General features: G+C 39.2%; 1 protein-coding gene across 2 annotated transcripts in view; it reads left to right on the top strand.

The window, feature by feature from the left end:
* clip1b (CAP-GLY domain containing linker protein 1b) overlaps positions 1-15,720 on the top strand; it is a 57,473-nt gene that overhangs the window by 30,014 nt on the left and 11,739 nt on the right. For both annotated transcript variants that reach the window (XM_023276788.3, XM_023276789.3), the window contains 3 exons: positions 8,318-8,424; positions 14,966-15,011; positions 15,381-15,424. In XM_023276788.3, coding sequence (XP_023132556.2) covers positions 8,318-8,424; positions 14,966-15,011; positions 15,381-15,424 — 197 coding nt within the window. The remainder of the gene's footprint in view (positions 1-8,317; positions 8,425-14,965; positions 15,012-15,380; positions 15,425-15,720) is intronic.

Here is a 15,720-nt window from a genome sequence, read left to right as displayed (position 1 = left end):
TTTACTCAGCTACTGTTTGTGTAAATTTTTAAAGCTTTTAGTTAATTATTTTTCATACAGCTTAAATGCAGTGATTATAAAAGGCATTATAAATCAATACATTACGATCAGGACTGGTAGTGCATCTAGCTGCACATGTGTTTGGAGGGTGCCTTCATGGGTAATAATTCTGACAAGCACAGGATAAAGAGAGGTGACGTACATTCCACTGTACAGTCTATCTCAAATCTAGCTGCATCAAGACAGCAAGGCCGCTCAGAAGAACACGATTGTAATCAAAAATTTAAAATGTTTTCGTAGCTACAAGATAGAGCGAGCAGGACTTGTGAGTCTCGGTGGAACACATGTTGTCGAGCAATGATTCAGCAGGGACACTCTTACATCTGCCTCTCTGCTCAGCCATGACGGTGATATAGGTTGTGATGTAATACAGCACGTGTGCGTGCGTCTGTGTGTGTGTGTGTGTGTGTGTGTGTGTGTGTGTGTGCGCGTGCGCGTGCGCAGGTGGGGGTTTGTTCTCTGTTGCCTAGCAATACACAAGCACACACACTGATGATGTCACAAAGTTTAGAAATACAGGGCAGGTCAGAACATTTCTTGTACTTTCCAACAGTCAGAGCATCAGCTGATTTTTTTTTAAACCATCTACAAAAGACTACAAGTGACTACCAACATCTACAAACCACAAACCATGTTCTACAAGTCCTGTATAGACCCAAACAACTGCCACAGGCTAGTGCCTTTCATCACTTCTGTATTTCTGTATTTACTACTTCAGTTTCCACAACAATGGCTCAGAAAAGTCAACCTGAACGCAAAGTCAGATTCGCCCTCACCCCTGAACAGGCTGCTTTCTCAAAGGCAAAGAGTAACCGACCTGGATTTCACAGAGCCTTTGCTATCAAGGTAGAACATGAACACCTGAAAGAGCGAGTGGCCAACATGGGCCTTCAACAGCTTGTCTCAGAGAAGGAGCAGTTCCTCCGCTGGGCTCAGACCAGCAAGGCTAAAACCTGCAGGCTGGAGGAACTGCTGATATATCAAAGCTGGGAGCTTAGAAAGCTGCAAGAAAAGCAGGAGGGTGGGAGCCGTAAAAACAACACCACCCAGCAAGACCAGGCCTCCCAGAACCACACGTCGATCATGACATGGGCCGATGTCGTTCAAAGGAACTACAAAGCCATCCAGAGGCAGGACCAGGCCTCCTCACAGACCTTGAATTGGGCCGACATCATTGGAGGCTGAGGATGACATCAAGGAGCAGCTCATCTGCAAAGAAGCTGAAGTCTGTTTGCCTCTTTGCGATGCTGCAGGAATCCAAAAACCTCCACACAGAAGAAGACCGAGAAGAAACGTAGGCTCTGAAGAAGCAGATGCAAGTAATGGAAGACAGGAATAAAAGCCTGCAACAGGAAAATGCTAACCTGCAGTTGGACAACAGTGAAATGGTAGAGAAGACCAAAGAGCTTGAGGAGAAGATGTGACAGATGCAAGAGAACAACAACAACCCTCTGCAGGAGCGCATCAGCCGCATGAACGAACACATTGTAAAGCTCCAGACAGAAAAGACGCAGCTTGAGTGACCAGGATCAGAAGAACTTCCACCAGATCAGGAGTCTGGAGAAGAAGCCTGGCTCCATCAGCAGACAGTGAAAAACATCGACTTCCTGCATGAACAGATTTCCATGAGGGAGCAGGAAGTCCGTCGACTCGGTGGCATCAACGAGAGTCTCTCGGCAAAGCTCTTTGATCTCGAGGAACAGCTGCTGAATGCCAACAACGAAATTCAGCAGAGAGAACGAATCTGGATGACCGAGCACCAAACTGTGGAGCAGCTCAGGAAAGACGATGCCGTGAGAGAGAAAGAAGTGCAAGACATGCTGAAACAACAAAAAAAGACATAATCAGTGCAGTGGGCACGATTAATACTGCTGAAAATGTGTTGATATCAATATTTTAACCAAACGCATTGTTGTGGAATTTCTTTCTAAAGGGTTTTACTTCACTGTAACGAATGTTTTTCTGCAGTGTTACTGTGTAAATGCTGCATTATGACATCAGTTGTTTTTGGTTCCAGTCATTAGTCAGGTGCACTACAGTTTTACACAATGGCAGCTGCACAGAGTGGTTCTGTTGAGAGTAAAAGTTTTAAAAGACCTGAAGGCTTTGAAAGTCTGGGAGTATTTCAAGTGATCAGAGAACATGAAGGTGGTGTGTACACTGTGCTGAGTTTCGGTGGCAAACCACTGCAGCACAATACAATGTACAAACATCTAAAGAGAACACCACAGGAGGCACTTTACATCTGTTTGCTACTCTCTGTGCTCACACATACTGTATTTTAATACAGCTGAATTCCCAATAAAGTTGTTCTCATTTACATTTTTCAGTTAAAATCTTAGATTTCTTTTGGAGTTGCACTGTAGACCTAAATAGTAAGCCTTGTTGTTTATGTATTTACACGTTGCTAGTTTAATTGGACAGTATTGCACTTTAATATGTAAACTTTTGCTTACATTTGTACTGTGCTGCATTATACAATGACAAAAAAAATGATTGAACCCTCTGAACCCCAGACGCCACTACCAGATTTGGGGTTCAGAAGGTTCAGGAGGCCTTTAGTGATCAGCTATGGCAGAAAGTGAACAGTCCAAAAAATACATTTTTTGACTATTTGGGCTTACACAGAGCAGACAAATATGAAAATGAATTTTTAAAAATCATAAATATCTCACGGGCTGCACAGTGGCTTGGTGGTTAGCACTTTTACCTTGCAGTTAGAAGATTTCCGGTTTGCGTCATCACCTTCCCGGGATTTTTCTGCATGGAGTTTGCATGTTCTCCCTGTGCATGCGTGGGTTTTCTCCGGGTACTCCAGCTTCCTCCCACAGTTCAAAAACATGCTGAGGTTAATTGGTAACTCTAAATTCTCCGTAGGTGTGAATGTGAGTGTGATTGTTTATCTCTATGTATAGTCCTGTGATAGACTGATGATCTGTCCAGGGTGTCCCCTGCCATCACCCTAAGTCAACTGGAATAGACTCCAGCTCTCCACGACCCTAGTGATGATTAAGTGATGTATAGATAATGGATGGATGGATAAATATCTTACGAATATAGAACAGTATGTAGTCACATGCTCTACATTATAATCACAATTTTTTCCTCTATTGGTGCCACCTGTGGGGACTTGTGTACATTTTAACTCCATTTTCATTTCAGCTTTCGCAAAATAGTAAAAGAAATTTAACTTTTTTTAATCATGATTCATGGCATTATAATTGTCACATTGCACCTGGGATTTGTTGCAACAAATGAAGTTCAGTGGACATTTTTTTTCACTATGCTGATGCGGTCATTCTTACCCATGGACACTTCCACTCGCCTCGTAATTGACTCTTCTTTTAGCCATTTAGCTCCAAGAGCACTATTCCCGTAACCTTCAGCTTGTTTTCAAAGTAGAAGCTCTAGCTGTAGACCACAAATTCTGCAGTCTTTATCATGGTGTCGCATTGCTAGCTAAACCTCCACAATGCTCTCTTGCTTGCCAACATCAATTACCTTTAGTCCGATAAGCAGCCCCCTCGAGTCTCTAGTATTAAACAGTAAGAGGCTCCACCTGGTAAAACAACTAGATACTGCAGCTAATCTACAATACATTTTTGGAGATGCATGTCCTTCATCTGTTGTTTCATTAGTTAATATGTTTAATCGGTTTAATTAATAAATGTGGAAGTGTCTGCTACTTTTAGACATGTTTTTTTTCCATAGAGGTACACGACTTTATATGTAGTGAATAATGAATCTGCACTGTAAAATGTTTTTTAACAATTTGAAACAATATTTACTTTTTTTTTTGCAATTTACAATTATTTTATAGATTTTCAGTTTTTTTAAAAATTAGAGATAATTAGTAAAAGTCACAGAAAAATTTAAATTTACATTTGTGCATTTGTTAAAATACAGACCAAAACTGTAAATAATGTCCGCATCAAAATCTGTAGTTTTGCAGAAAGTGTTTTGTTCCTTCACAGTGTTTGACCATAATTGTTTTACTGTTTTTAAATTTTAAAAAAAATGCAGTTTACAGATATTTTCAGATATTTGTATGTATTTGAAAGAAAAAATATTTTTTGTTGATAATTTCTTTAACTGCTGTTTTACAGATTTTCAATTTTTTTGTTGAATTACAGGTAAAGAATTATTTGCTTTTTTTTAACTTTTGGGACATTACAGTGTTCCCCAGTTCTTAACACATTTTTCTGGCAAGCTTGCTGCCAGATTTTCACAACTTCTTGCACTGTAATTTTCACCTGGATTTTACTTTTTTTTTTTAAGTTTTTTTTTTTTTTTTTTTTTTTAAGTTCACAGTGAATAAAAATTTGACAGGAGCAAAAATACAATCAAAAGCTGCTTGGTGTTGAGAAGGTAAAATTAAATACACTACCATTCAAAAATTTGGAGTCACTTAGAAATGTTCTTATTTTTGAAAGAGAAGCATTTTTTTCAATTAAGTTAACATTAAGTGAATCAGAAATACAGTCCAGACATTGTTAATGTGGTAAATGACTATTCTAGCTGGAAACAGCTGATATTTAATGGAATATCTCCATAGAGGTACAGAGGAACATTTCCAGCAACCATCACTCCTGTGTTCTAATGCTACATTGTGTTAGCTAACGGGGCTGAAAGGCTAATTGATGATTAGAAAACCCTCGAGCAATTTTGTTAGCACATGAATAAAAGTGTGAGTTTTCATGGAACACAGGAAATAGTCTGGGTGACCCCAAACTTTTGAACGGTAGTGTAGTCATTTGGCTTTTTTGGATAAAAATTATATTTCTGTTTAGATTAATCGACAAATTGCTAACATGGTCAATAGATTAAACGATTTTTAAAATAGTGGCCTGCGGAAATGTTAGGTTGTTTTTATCAGACCTCGCTGCTGTAACTGGCTGATTCTTCAGTTTGAGCTGCACTATGAATGAACGGCGAAGCTTTCTGAGGAGTGAGTGTAGATATGTTGTGAGAAAACAACATTGTGAGCTGCAGGAAGGTGGTGGGGATGAGGCTGGGGAGGAGCTTCCTCCAGCTTACATAATGACAGTGCTCGGCTGTGAGAGAGAGAGTGAGGCTGCTCGGGCGACATGCTCTCCATTTCCCTCTCACAGCCGTGCACAGTGGGGGACGAGAGCTGATGGTTTATTGATGCCCAGCTGGTGTTCGACTCTGCGTGTTACAGAGAGAGCGAGAGCGGAGGCAAAGTGACAACACTGCTGCCGTTTAGCAGGTAGACAGAGCTGACAAATCCAGCAGTGCATAGCTGTGTAGATATGGACATAGCTGCTCTGCATCAGGGTTACTCCAGCAACATCTACTCGCCTCACTACCAGGTAGGATGTCTGTTTTGTTATTTAGCACAGGACTCCCACTGAGAGGTGGCCAGTCAGTGCTGCAGTCACAAGACAGTAGCACTTCATTGTCACTGTAAGCAGGTGAATGTTAGTGTAAATTATTGCTTTTCCTGGGGTTGATTCATGTCAAAGCCTCTGCCTGCGACCCCCCCACAGAATTGAAAGTGCAGAAATAAATACTCTGCATTCATGTATGTTTATGTGTTGAAGTGTGCATGCTCTGCAGACTAGATCTCACATTGAGCATTAAGAAACTCAGCCGATGCTCACACTTGACATGTGATAATGTGCGAACACAAACATGCTACACATGGCGTCTGTGCTGCCAGCTGCAGCCAGGGCACTGATTTCGCTGTTGTTAATTAATTATTGACCATGGCCATCCTAACGCTGCTCATATCACCATGCTGCACGTGTCTGACAAGCACTTTGAAGTGTCACGAGTGATTTCAGACGTGTTTGGAATCCCAGACGTCCGACTCAGATGAGAAGTAGAAAGTTTGCTTGAGGTGAAGTTAAAAGCGCGGCTGTTTCTGGGGCTTTTATTTTTAGTTTCACGTACATTTAACTCATGCTGCTGTCTTCGGGCTCGTCAGGAATATCTAAGCCTTGTGTATTTTAAGTATCACCCTCGGTTTCACTCCTAATGACCCAGAATTTCTCTTCTTTAATAGCAGTTGGAGGCAGATGCTCGTATTGGGGACACTGTGGTGAATGTATGTGTGTATTGTGTTGCAGAGCTCAAACAATTAGTTGAAATGAGGCAGAAAGAGGTGCGGCAAAGGTCCCCAGTGAATTTAAACTACCATGGGTGCAGATTTAGGTTGAACACTGAGCTGGGTTTGGCACATCAGGTAGGAGATTTGAACTTTCTTAAGAGTTTCCTGCATTCTTGGGATTATTTTTGTGCACCAATTTGTTCATTTTCTGCCTCAAATTATGGAGGAAATATCTTTATTTATGGCAACACAAATGTCAGGGACAAGTGCAGCTGTTGTTAATGTCCACATACGCAGTTGGATCACAGTTGGATTTTGGAACACTGGTCAGACAAAATTAGCAATTTACTGTTGTTGTGTGACATTTTATAATCTGGTGATTAGTTAATGAATAAAACAATTAGAAAATTAAAGCAGCCCTGGCTGATTTGTTTAGAAGAGAAATGAAGATACTACTAGACCAGAAAGAGTCAACCTGTTAAACCTGCTGCTGACCATTACATGGCATTGTTTAAAGGTGGACTACAGCTGAGTTGGAGGATTGATTTTAAAATGAACATAAAGAACTGTCAAAATCAAAGCAGCAGGGGTTAGATGTGCTGACTTTTAGTGTATAGCATAAGGAAAGGTTCACAAAGCTGTAACAGGATTAATAGTAACAGGAGCAGGCGGGGAAAGAAATTTCTACTGTGCTTCTCAGCAGTTTCATTCTTCTATGTGGCATTTTAACCCTGGTTATTGTTGGTAATAGACATGCACATTCAACAGAAAGCCAAGAGAGAGAGTTGAAGTCAACATACCCAAATGGTTAAGACACACTTTCATTTTATGTCTGTACTGTGCTACACAAAAACAGTAGTCCTCCAAAAAAATGTAAAAACCACAATCCTTCTCATAATCATGACTAATCACTTTGTTTTTAAAGTTGCTTTTTGTGTGTCTTAATGTGTCAATCAGAAGTAGCATTCTGTTGTATTTTCTTCTAATTCTGACCATACAGACACAAAACATATTTATATAATTCAGTGTGATTTACACCTCCATCATTATTTCTAATGTGTGTTGCGAATAAATGTCAATGAATCTATATTGAAATCACTGCTTGAGAATCTTTACATCTTAAAGTTTTCTTCAGTGTCAGCGTAGTCCAGTGATAGTTGTCTGTACATCTATGAGTACACAGTAAACAAATGCTGTTAATAGTGGCACCAAAACACAAACAAATAAGTGCAAATAAATAAACAAATAAATGCACAGAGCTTTAAGGAGGATATCAGCTCTTGAGCTCTATTTCTACTGATGGCTTTAATTTTCAGCATCTTATCCTTTATATTAGTCTTGGCATGTTTCCAGATTTGTGAAAAAATATCAAATTTTCATGCAAAAATGTGATTTCATATTTAGCTGATAAATAAAGTATAAGGACAAACAGCTGTTCCTGCAGAAAACAGCTCAGTCAGCCACTTTAAAATTCAAGCTTGTCACTGCGGACGGCATTCAAAGCCCACGAGGACTAAACACAACTGTAGTAAGTATCAGGTAACTGCAGCTGTAACGAGAAAAGCACTCCGAGAGCGCAGTACTCTGTCAAGGCTGCTCCGTTGTTGTAGGATTTCCAAAGGATGAAATCTTTAAACAATTTGTGGTCTGCAGCGGTGGATTTGTCATAGGACCGCAATCATGTGATCGTCAGCAGGCAGTTTATGGAGTATTCACATTTAGTAGTCATAGCTACAGAGACACCGTGATGCTATCGCGCAATGATGCAGAAATCTTTAACAAATCTGTGGCTCCAGACTATAAGTTGCATCACTGCCAAAATCTAATCACTTGGTCCTTGTGTCATTTATGACCTTCCCTGAAAATTTCATCCAAATCTGTTGGTCCATTTTTGAGTCACATTGTGAACAGACAAACAGACAGACGGAGAGACAGACAGACAGACAAACCATCGCCGATGGTCACATAACTCCGCCGCATTCCTTGGTGAAGTAATTATATCTCAGATGAAATCTGTTCATGAGTGCTTCAAATGGGAAAATCACTGACCACCATGGGTGAAGTTAAAATCAGCCCAGTTCCCCTGGAGAAATAAATCCTGTCTAAATGGGGCTTGAGTGTAACAAGGTTGTAAGTGTGTATATAATAACTCGGTGCCTCCATCTGTGTCTCCTCTCCTTCCAGCTTGAGGCGCTGAAACAGCAGAACTCCAAATACCAGGAGGAACTCAGTCTGTCCAAGGAGCGAAGCAGCTCAGAAAACCAGCGCATCGGCGTCCTCTGCAAGGAAATGTGAGTACTCAGGATAAGTGATGTGTTTTTTCCTGCCTCGTCTCTCCTGTAAAGGTGACCCCAGCCAGCCAGTTCATTACTGCTGCTGTCCTCGGGGTCCACACTCATGATTAAACAGTCAGTCTGCCAGGCTCTAATGCTGCAACTCGACTGAACTGCATTGAGGAAACATGCAAAATTATTGGTCTAACTGAAATGTCAAATGTGATTAAAGCGGCTCCATCTGTAACTCTCTAGAGACCAGCTCCCACTTGTAAATGTGCCATAAATTGTTGTGTAAAGCACATAATTAGCCTAAGCATGCTATTATGTGATTATGGATGTGGTGATGGAGTGGAGTACAATGCACAATGCTCATAATCACAATAAACAACGCCTCCTGGGTTTTATGGCTTCTCTATAAAACATTTCTAACCTATATGTACTCACTGGAAATGTTTGTTTAAAATGATGTACAACCAAGTTTAATATCCTTGGCTGCAAATCATGAGCATAATCCATGTTAAATGTTGTGGAAATTCCACAAAAGTAAATTCAAAAAGAGAAAGTGTCCATCAGAATGCAATAAACCATACTGGTGAAGACAGGACTCATGACTCCCTCCGACAAAAGCCAAAGGTATTAAGTCACATTCACTTACCTGACACATAGTCTTATAGGGACAAGAGTGTGCGACAAACTTTCACATTAGCGCACACACGGGTAACATAAAAAATATACAAAGGAATAGCAGCAAAATATAGAATTTCCTTCACATTAGAGTTTTGAGATTTTCAGATGTGCATCTTTTGCTCCCGAGAGAAAATTATTCACAGGTCGTTGAAACCAGCCTTCCATAGAGGGGCAATGGTTTCAGATCATATTATGGCCTCTGAGTCACAGATTAGATCATTTTTCATATCACTTAAACGGGAGACAAATACTGGTGTGACTGTCCCTGTAAAATGCTGTCAACATGTGCCGTTTGTGTGAATGCACAACTCTTTTGCATCCTGTCACTGAAATGCTAAATCAGAATTTAGGGAACTTTTCCTCGCTGAAGCAGAGGAATGTTTTCAGTATGATTTGTATGTCTGTCTGTTTGTGTTTAACAGGATTACGATAAACTACCAGGTTGAAATTCATGAATCTTGTCGGAGAGGCTTCAACCTAAAGAAACAGACATTTAAAACAATTCAATGTAAGATAAATGTGGAGAAGAAAGAATAAAATGTTATCATAGTGTTCTGCAGAAAAACTTCTGGTTAATGAACAGTAACTCAGGAAAAGAAGGAGAGATTGTTACCATATTTCACTTTTGGTCAGATACCATTCTAATAATCTTGGGTTCTCATTTATTAAATTCCTGCAAAGTCTTTATGACAAAAATCATACAAGTCTGGATAGGAATGAGTGTAGAATCCAACATTACTTGGTGGCGCAGGAATATTACTGCAAAACAGTATTTCTAGTTTTTGTATATATAGTACCAGTCAAAATTGTGGGGTTTCCCAGGCAATTTCATGTTTTGCATGAAAACTCACACTTTTATTCATGAGTTAACATACTTGCACAAGGGTTTTCTAATCATCAATCAGCCTTTCAACACCATTAGCTAACACAATGTAGCATTAGAACACAGGAGTGATGGTTGCTGGAAATGTTCCTCTGTACCCCTATGGAGATATTCCATTAAAAATCAGCTGTTTCCAGCTACAATAGTCATTTTACACATTAACAATGTCTAGACTGTATTTCTGATTCATTTAATGTGATCTTCATTGAAAAAACTGCTTTTCTCTCAAAAATAAGGACATTTCTAAGTGATTCTAAACTGTTGAATGGTACTGTATTCTGCCTTTATGTTTATTATGTTAGCAAATACTCTGTTATTTTGTAAATAAGGTCCTAAATGTCACTAAAATCATCCTAAGCTGTTTCTCAACATTCAATCAGCTGTAGATAATCTGTCAGAAGTCTTCAGTGTAATACTTCATAATGATAATGTAACTTTGACAAACGTTAATGCAGACTAAATGAAATGGATTATATAACTGAATTATGTAATTTAACTGATTATATGTTGTGTGGAGTAGAAAGTAATGATAATCAGTAGATGCATCAAGCAGAAGAAAAGATGCATGATTGACTGAAGCAGAAGTGTTTAAACTGAGGCAAACGTCCTTAGGGGGGAGCTGGAGAGGTGATGGGAGGAGAACAAACATGAGGTTTGAACCGCAAGTCAAATCTGAAATGAGACTGCAATGAAGGATTTTCATCGCTGATTATTTTCTCAATTTGTCGATTAGTTATTTGGTCAATAAAATGGTAAAAATGTCCAACATTGTTTCCCAAAGCCCAACATGACAAATGTCCACAACCCAATATGTTAGTTTGCTACCATACAGGAGAAAAGATACCAAAAATATTCACATTTCTGTAGCTGCAGTTGGAGAACTTACACCTTTTTGGTAATTAGTTCAAATGATTAATCGATTATCACAATAGTAGATGATTATTATTTTATCGCTGATAATGAATCGATTAATGAATTTGTCATTCCAGCTCTAAGATGAACACACAGACACACATTTCTACATTCGGAACAGCATCATGTTCATTGTCAAATACTCCCCTGAGTGCTGTCACATTTTTAAGTTTCTTGAGTATTACTAGAATCTGATATTAGTTGTCTATGCATCCATGAAAACATTTAAACAGGGAGTGGTAATAGCTAATTCAGCTGCTTTTAATGGTGTGAATTTGCAGAAGTATTAAGAAACCTGCCACTCACAGCTTCGCTTTATTAACATTCTCAGATTGTCAGTGTCAGAAATCTCTTGGCCACAGCATGAAAAATCCTTCAAGATCCCCACCGTTGATAGATAAGATTAATAACACGGCAAATCAAGATGGATAATTGACTTCCTCCATGTCTTGCACAGTGTTGGCATGGAAGCAATTTCTTTGAGTAAAGAAGGAATTAGCTGCAGATCTTTGACTGATTGTGCAGCACAAACATGATGTGGTGAAAATATTCTATCTTTTAATTGCCTTCTGTTATGTTGATGGTGGATCTCCAGCCTGATGCTGAGATCTATTTTTAGACTTTGTGCTTGTGTGGAGCTGTTGTGTGTGTGTGTGTGTGTGTGTGTGTGTGTGTGTGTGTAGTGTGTTTTGGTGTGTTTACATTATCCTGCCACACCTCCCCTGAGTCATCAGAGCCCCGAGCTGCGACGTCACAGCTGCAGATGGATGTAACTGGCTGTAGTCGAGTCATCAATATGTAGAGTCCTGTAGGAGGAGCAGCAGATGGAAACACAATGTGTCAACAAATGACCTCAGTTACAGTCAAACAACTTTGTCCTTTTCTGTGTATGCCCGAATAGTTTAAAAATATCTCTAAATGCACGAGTCATGTTAAACCCTAGATTACATTGTCCCAGCCTCCGCTTTCATCCTTCCTCGTCCCAGCAGTGTGTTCCTCCATCCTCTCCGAGCTCCTCCTTCCTCTCTCTGATGCCGTTATGTAATCACTCCTCTCCTCCTAGGACCGCCTGGCTCCAACATGGCACTGTGACATCACTGTGTGTGTCTGTGTGTGTGTGTTTTCAAGCTTGTGCGTTTGGAAACAATGTGGCTTTGTGGCATCTCACTTAATGCTTGTGTACTTTTTTTTGTGCCGCTGCAGGTCAAATCCATTAGTTTGTCTGTTAAACTCAACAGTTAATACCGAAACATTCATGTTCAGTAATGATTTGCTGCTGATTTTGTTCAGAAAGACTCCTCATTTACAAATTATGCAATCAAAACATGTTTTACCCCGTGGAAGGAGCATTGCGTTAGCAGAGCAGCAGCTTTGTTTGTTCCACAGGAGACGTTCAGGTGCAGCACTGAGCTGTAAAGTCACCTGTGTTTTGTAAACACTCAGAGATCAACACACAATTATTGTGGAAAATGCAGAAAAACAGACCCGAGGGGTGTACTATGAAGTAAGTTTGATATAACCAGGCTCTCTGGCTCAAGCCCCAGTCAGAGATAAGGGGAATCATGCCAGTGGTTATCAGCCTTACTTTGTTTAATAGGCTTTCTTCACATAAAAGGATATGTTTAACGTGTCATGTGACTCTTCTTCTGCACAAAATTGTCTGAGGTTTTCCTCTTCTTTGAGTTCAGTCAACATGTTGTTATAATGGAGAGATATGAAGAACTCGAAGTTAATATCTTTATTTTATCGACCCTCAATGCAGCTACTTGTTTTCAACATGACAGCTGCACATTAGAGCTGGGAAACTTTAAGCTTCATTCATTTAAACAGGATATTGAAGAAGTGCATTTAGGTGTGACACTGTCCCAGAATGAGGGAGATGAGGGAATAATTTCTGGCCAAATCAGAGTGAAAATAATGTTATTGATTGAATATTCTCTGATAAATACCAATAGGCTGATCAAGTCTTTAATCTGTTCTCTTAGCTGCAGATCCAGCAATGTAAAACAGACTGGGCATCAAATCAGTACCAAATATAGAAACAAGTTTATTTCTTAGTTTTATAGTTGTATAGCTCACATGACTGCAAATAGTTCATTTTTGACAAAAGTGACTTTGATGAGGTATGGTGATTTTAAACTTTAAATTGGTTATTTTTCCTGCTGGAACCTCATGCCACACATGATATGTTTGAGTAACATTAAAAAGTTGAAAATCTGAAATTTTTTTCTGTTTTAACAGTTTCTTTGCACTGATAAGTGATAGAATTTAACATTTTTTTAAATTAGTGTATTTATTTTTTAAAGTAAACAGGCCTTTCATACCCACGGTTATGTTTTGTGATTCAGAGGACTCAAGCACAAAAATAAATCTTGTGAGGATGTGAGGGGAAAAGTTATCCAATCATCAGAGTCTACCGGGTGACCCTAAAAGTTTGTACAAAATTTAATGGAAATGCATCCAGTGTTGCTGAAATTAAACAATATTAGAGCAGCGTTAAGATTTAGTCTTGTGTTTATGGGGGCAGAAACTGAAGATACTTGCAGCATAAACCTACAGTTTTAAACCAGCAGCATTAAATTATTATAATAATGATACATAATGTATCGAACTATTTCATTAGTAAGACTGGAGAAGCTGATCCCACCTGGATCTCTCTGCTACATCTGTGGTTCTACTGCAGCAGAGCATTTATCCATGTGAATCTGTGTACCAACAAAAACAATGATGAAGATATCGATAGACCAGTGATGTCTTATGGAATCAGTCTTTGTAATGCAGAATATTAAAAAATATATTTCTCATAGTGCTGTTCTCCTTTATGTTAGCCAGCTCTTGTGTCAAAGTGCAGGACGTTTTAAAGGTTTGGTGAATGTAATTATACAGCAGGCCGCTAAATATTTCCCCCAGATGGTGCTCAGACCCGGCTATTAGTCACACATAGCTCTTAGAGTTCTTCCTTTGACACAAATCCTATGAATGACCCACATGGGGCTAAACTCAATTTCTCCAGGAAATCGTTTCGTTTCAGCATCCAAGAATATCCAATTCATAAACTCCCAGACAGGACCATCTATTCAGCCATCTCCGGGTCCACATTTGAACCATTGCACAGATTACAGTATCAGCTTTAGCATGTCTGACTCTGTTTACAGTCACTGCGGTACACATTGTGTAGGATATCATTACTGTATAAAAACTCCGGCAAATCCTTTCAGATGTTTAAAAAGAGAGGGTGTAGCAGCAGAGATGGGCCAACAGATGGTTTCCTGGATGACGAGAATTAGTCTGCAGATTAGAAATCATTGCATGTCAGTACTGTATATTTACTCATTAATGTTGGTCTTCACTCAACTCAGGATGCTTTTAGTCCAAAGTCTTTGAACATTTGACTGCTTTTTTTAAGCTCATACTGAAATAAATGCCAAGAATAATGCAGAAAATAAATTGCTTTGTACAGACCAAAGTTAAAGGATGGCAGAGTGTATGGATGCAGCGGCCTAGTGCTCTCTTTCTGGTCCATATTTGCTCTTTTGCATATATTTCGGTTGAATATATTTTTAGCCTGCTTAATATTGCTTTATATAATTTATTTTCAATTCTGCTATATGGAGAGTGCTAAACTGATTTTCATTGTTTTTGTAATAGTGACAATAAAGACCTACTCTATTCTCCTCTATTCTTTTATTACTTATTGCTTGTTGTTATGCACCGTCCAGTGGAAGCTATTTATATTTTCGTCATGCCATGATTAGTTCAACAACTGTTGGAAAGTTTTTACAGTTGCTGACTAAATAAATAAGGCATAAGCATTGATATGTGTACATACTGAGGAATACATTGTATTTGGATCATGTATCAGTGCACAAAAAGAGCCACAGCAAAAAGGTAGCTTGATTTTTATTGTATGTACTATGTGTAAGCATGTGTGTTTCAGTGATGCTAACAGATGTGAACATCTGCCACCACCAGATTTAAACATATAGCAGTGATTGCGACATACTTATCTGACTGTACTGCCTTCAGCTCAACACTCATATATGTCATCTCCTCTTTCTCTGTTTTCACTCTCAGTGAGGAGCTGAAGCTGGCCTCCCAGAAGTCTCAGCATCTTGACGAGGTACTGACCTTTCCCATTTCATGTTATAGAAATCCATCCATCCATCCATTATCTATACACCGCTTAATCCTCATTAGGGTCAGCGGAGGCTGGAATCTATCCCAGCTGATTTAAGGTGAAGGCAGGGGACACCCTGGACAGGTCACCAGTCTATCACAGGGCTACATAGAGAGACAAAAAATCACTTCATATTATGGAAATTTCTTTTATCCTGTTATAGATACGGTTGTTGTTAGTCCAAAATCAGTGATTTCTAGTGATAGGATTTAGCGTTGTGAGTTTGCCCTCCTGCTGTGAGTAAACGCTTTAAGCTCAGATGGCTTTAGGTTCTATTTAAATTCTCTGTGTTTGTGTGTGTTTGCCTCTCAGCATAATGACGACCGAGACAGTCAGCAAGCAGACATGAAGAGCAGGTAAGACATCTCTTGATTTTCTGAATTTTTAACACACTTTGAAGTTTGTTGGCTTTTTAAAAACATTTCAAAAAAATCTGTAATTAGATTGCTATTGCATCGTAACCACGGTTACCATGTCTACATTAGAATCTACTTTCTGTGTGAGGACTTACATCAAAAGTCAATCAAAGCCATTGATTAATTAATTACTGAAAGAGTAACCAATTGACTTGCTGTCAATTGACTAGTGGCCTAGTGGGCTGCTTACTACAGTTCTAAAATACAAAGTGAGCTTTCATTACTTTTGAACAGAG

Source organism: Amphiprion ocellaris, chromosome 17 (assembly GCF_022539595.1).
Source record: "Amphiprion ocellaris isolate individual 3 ecotype Okinawa chromosome 17, ASM2253959v1, whole genome shotgun sequence".
Taxonomy (NCBI): domain Eukaryota; kingdom Metazoa; phylum Chordata; class Actinopteri; family Pomacentridae; genus Amphiprion; species Amphiprion ocellaris.
Note: the sequence above shows the minus strand (reverse complement) of the source record. Positions and strands in the feature narration are given on the sequence as shown.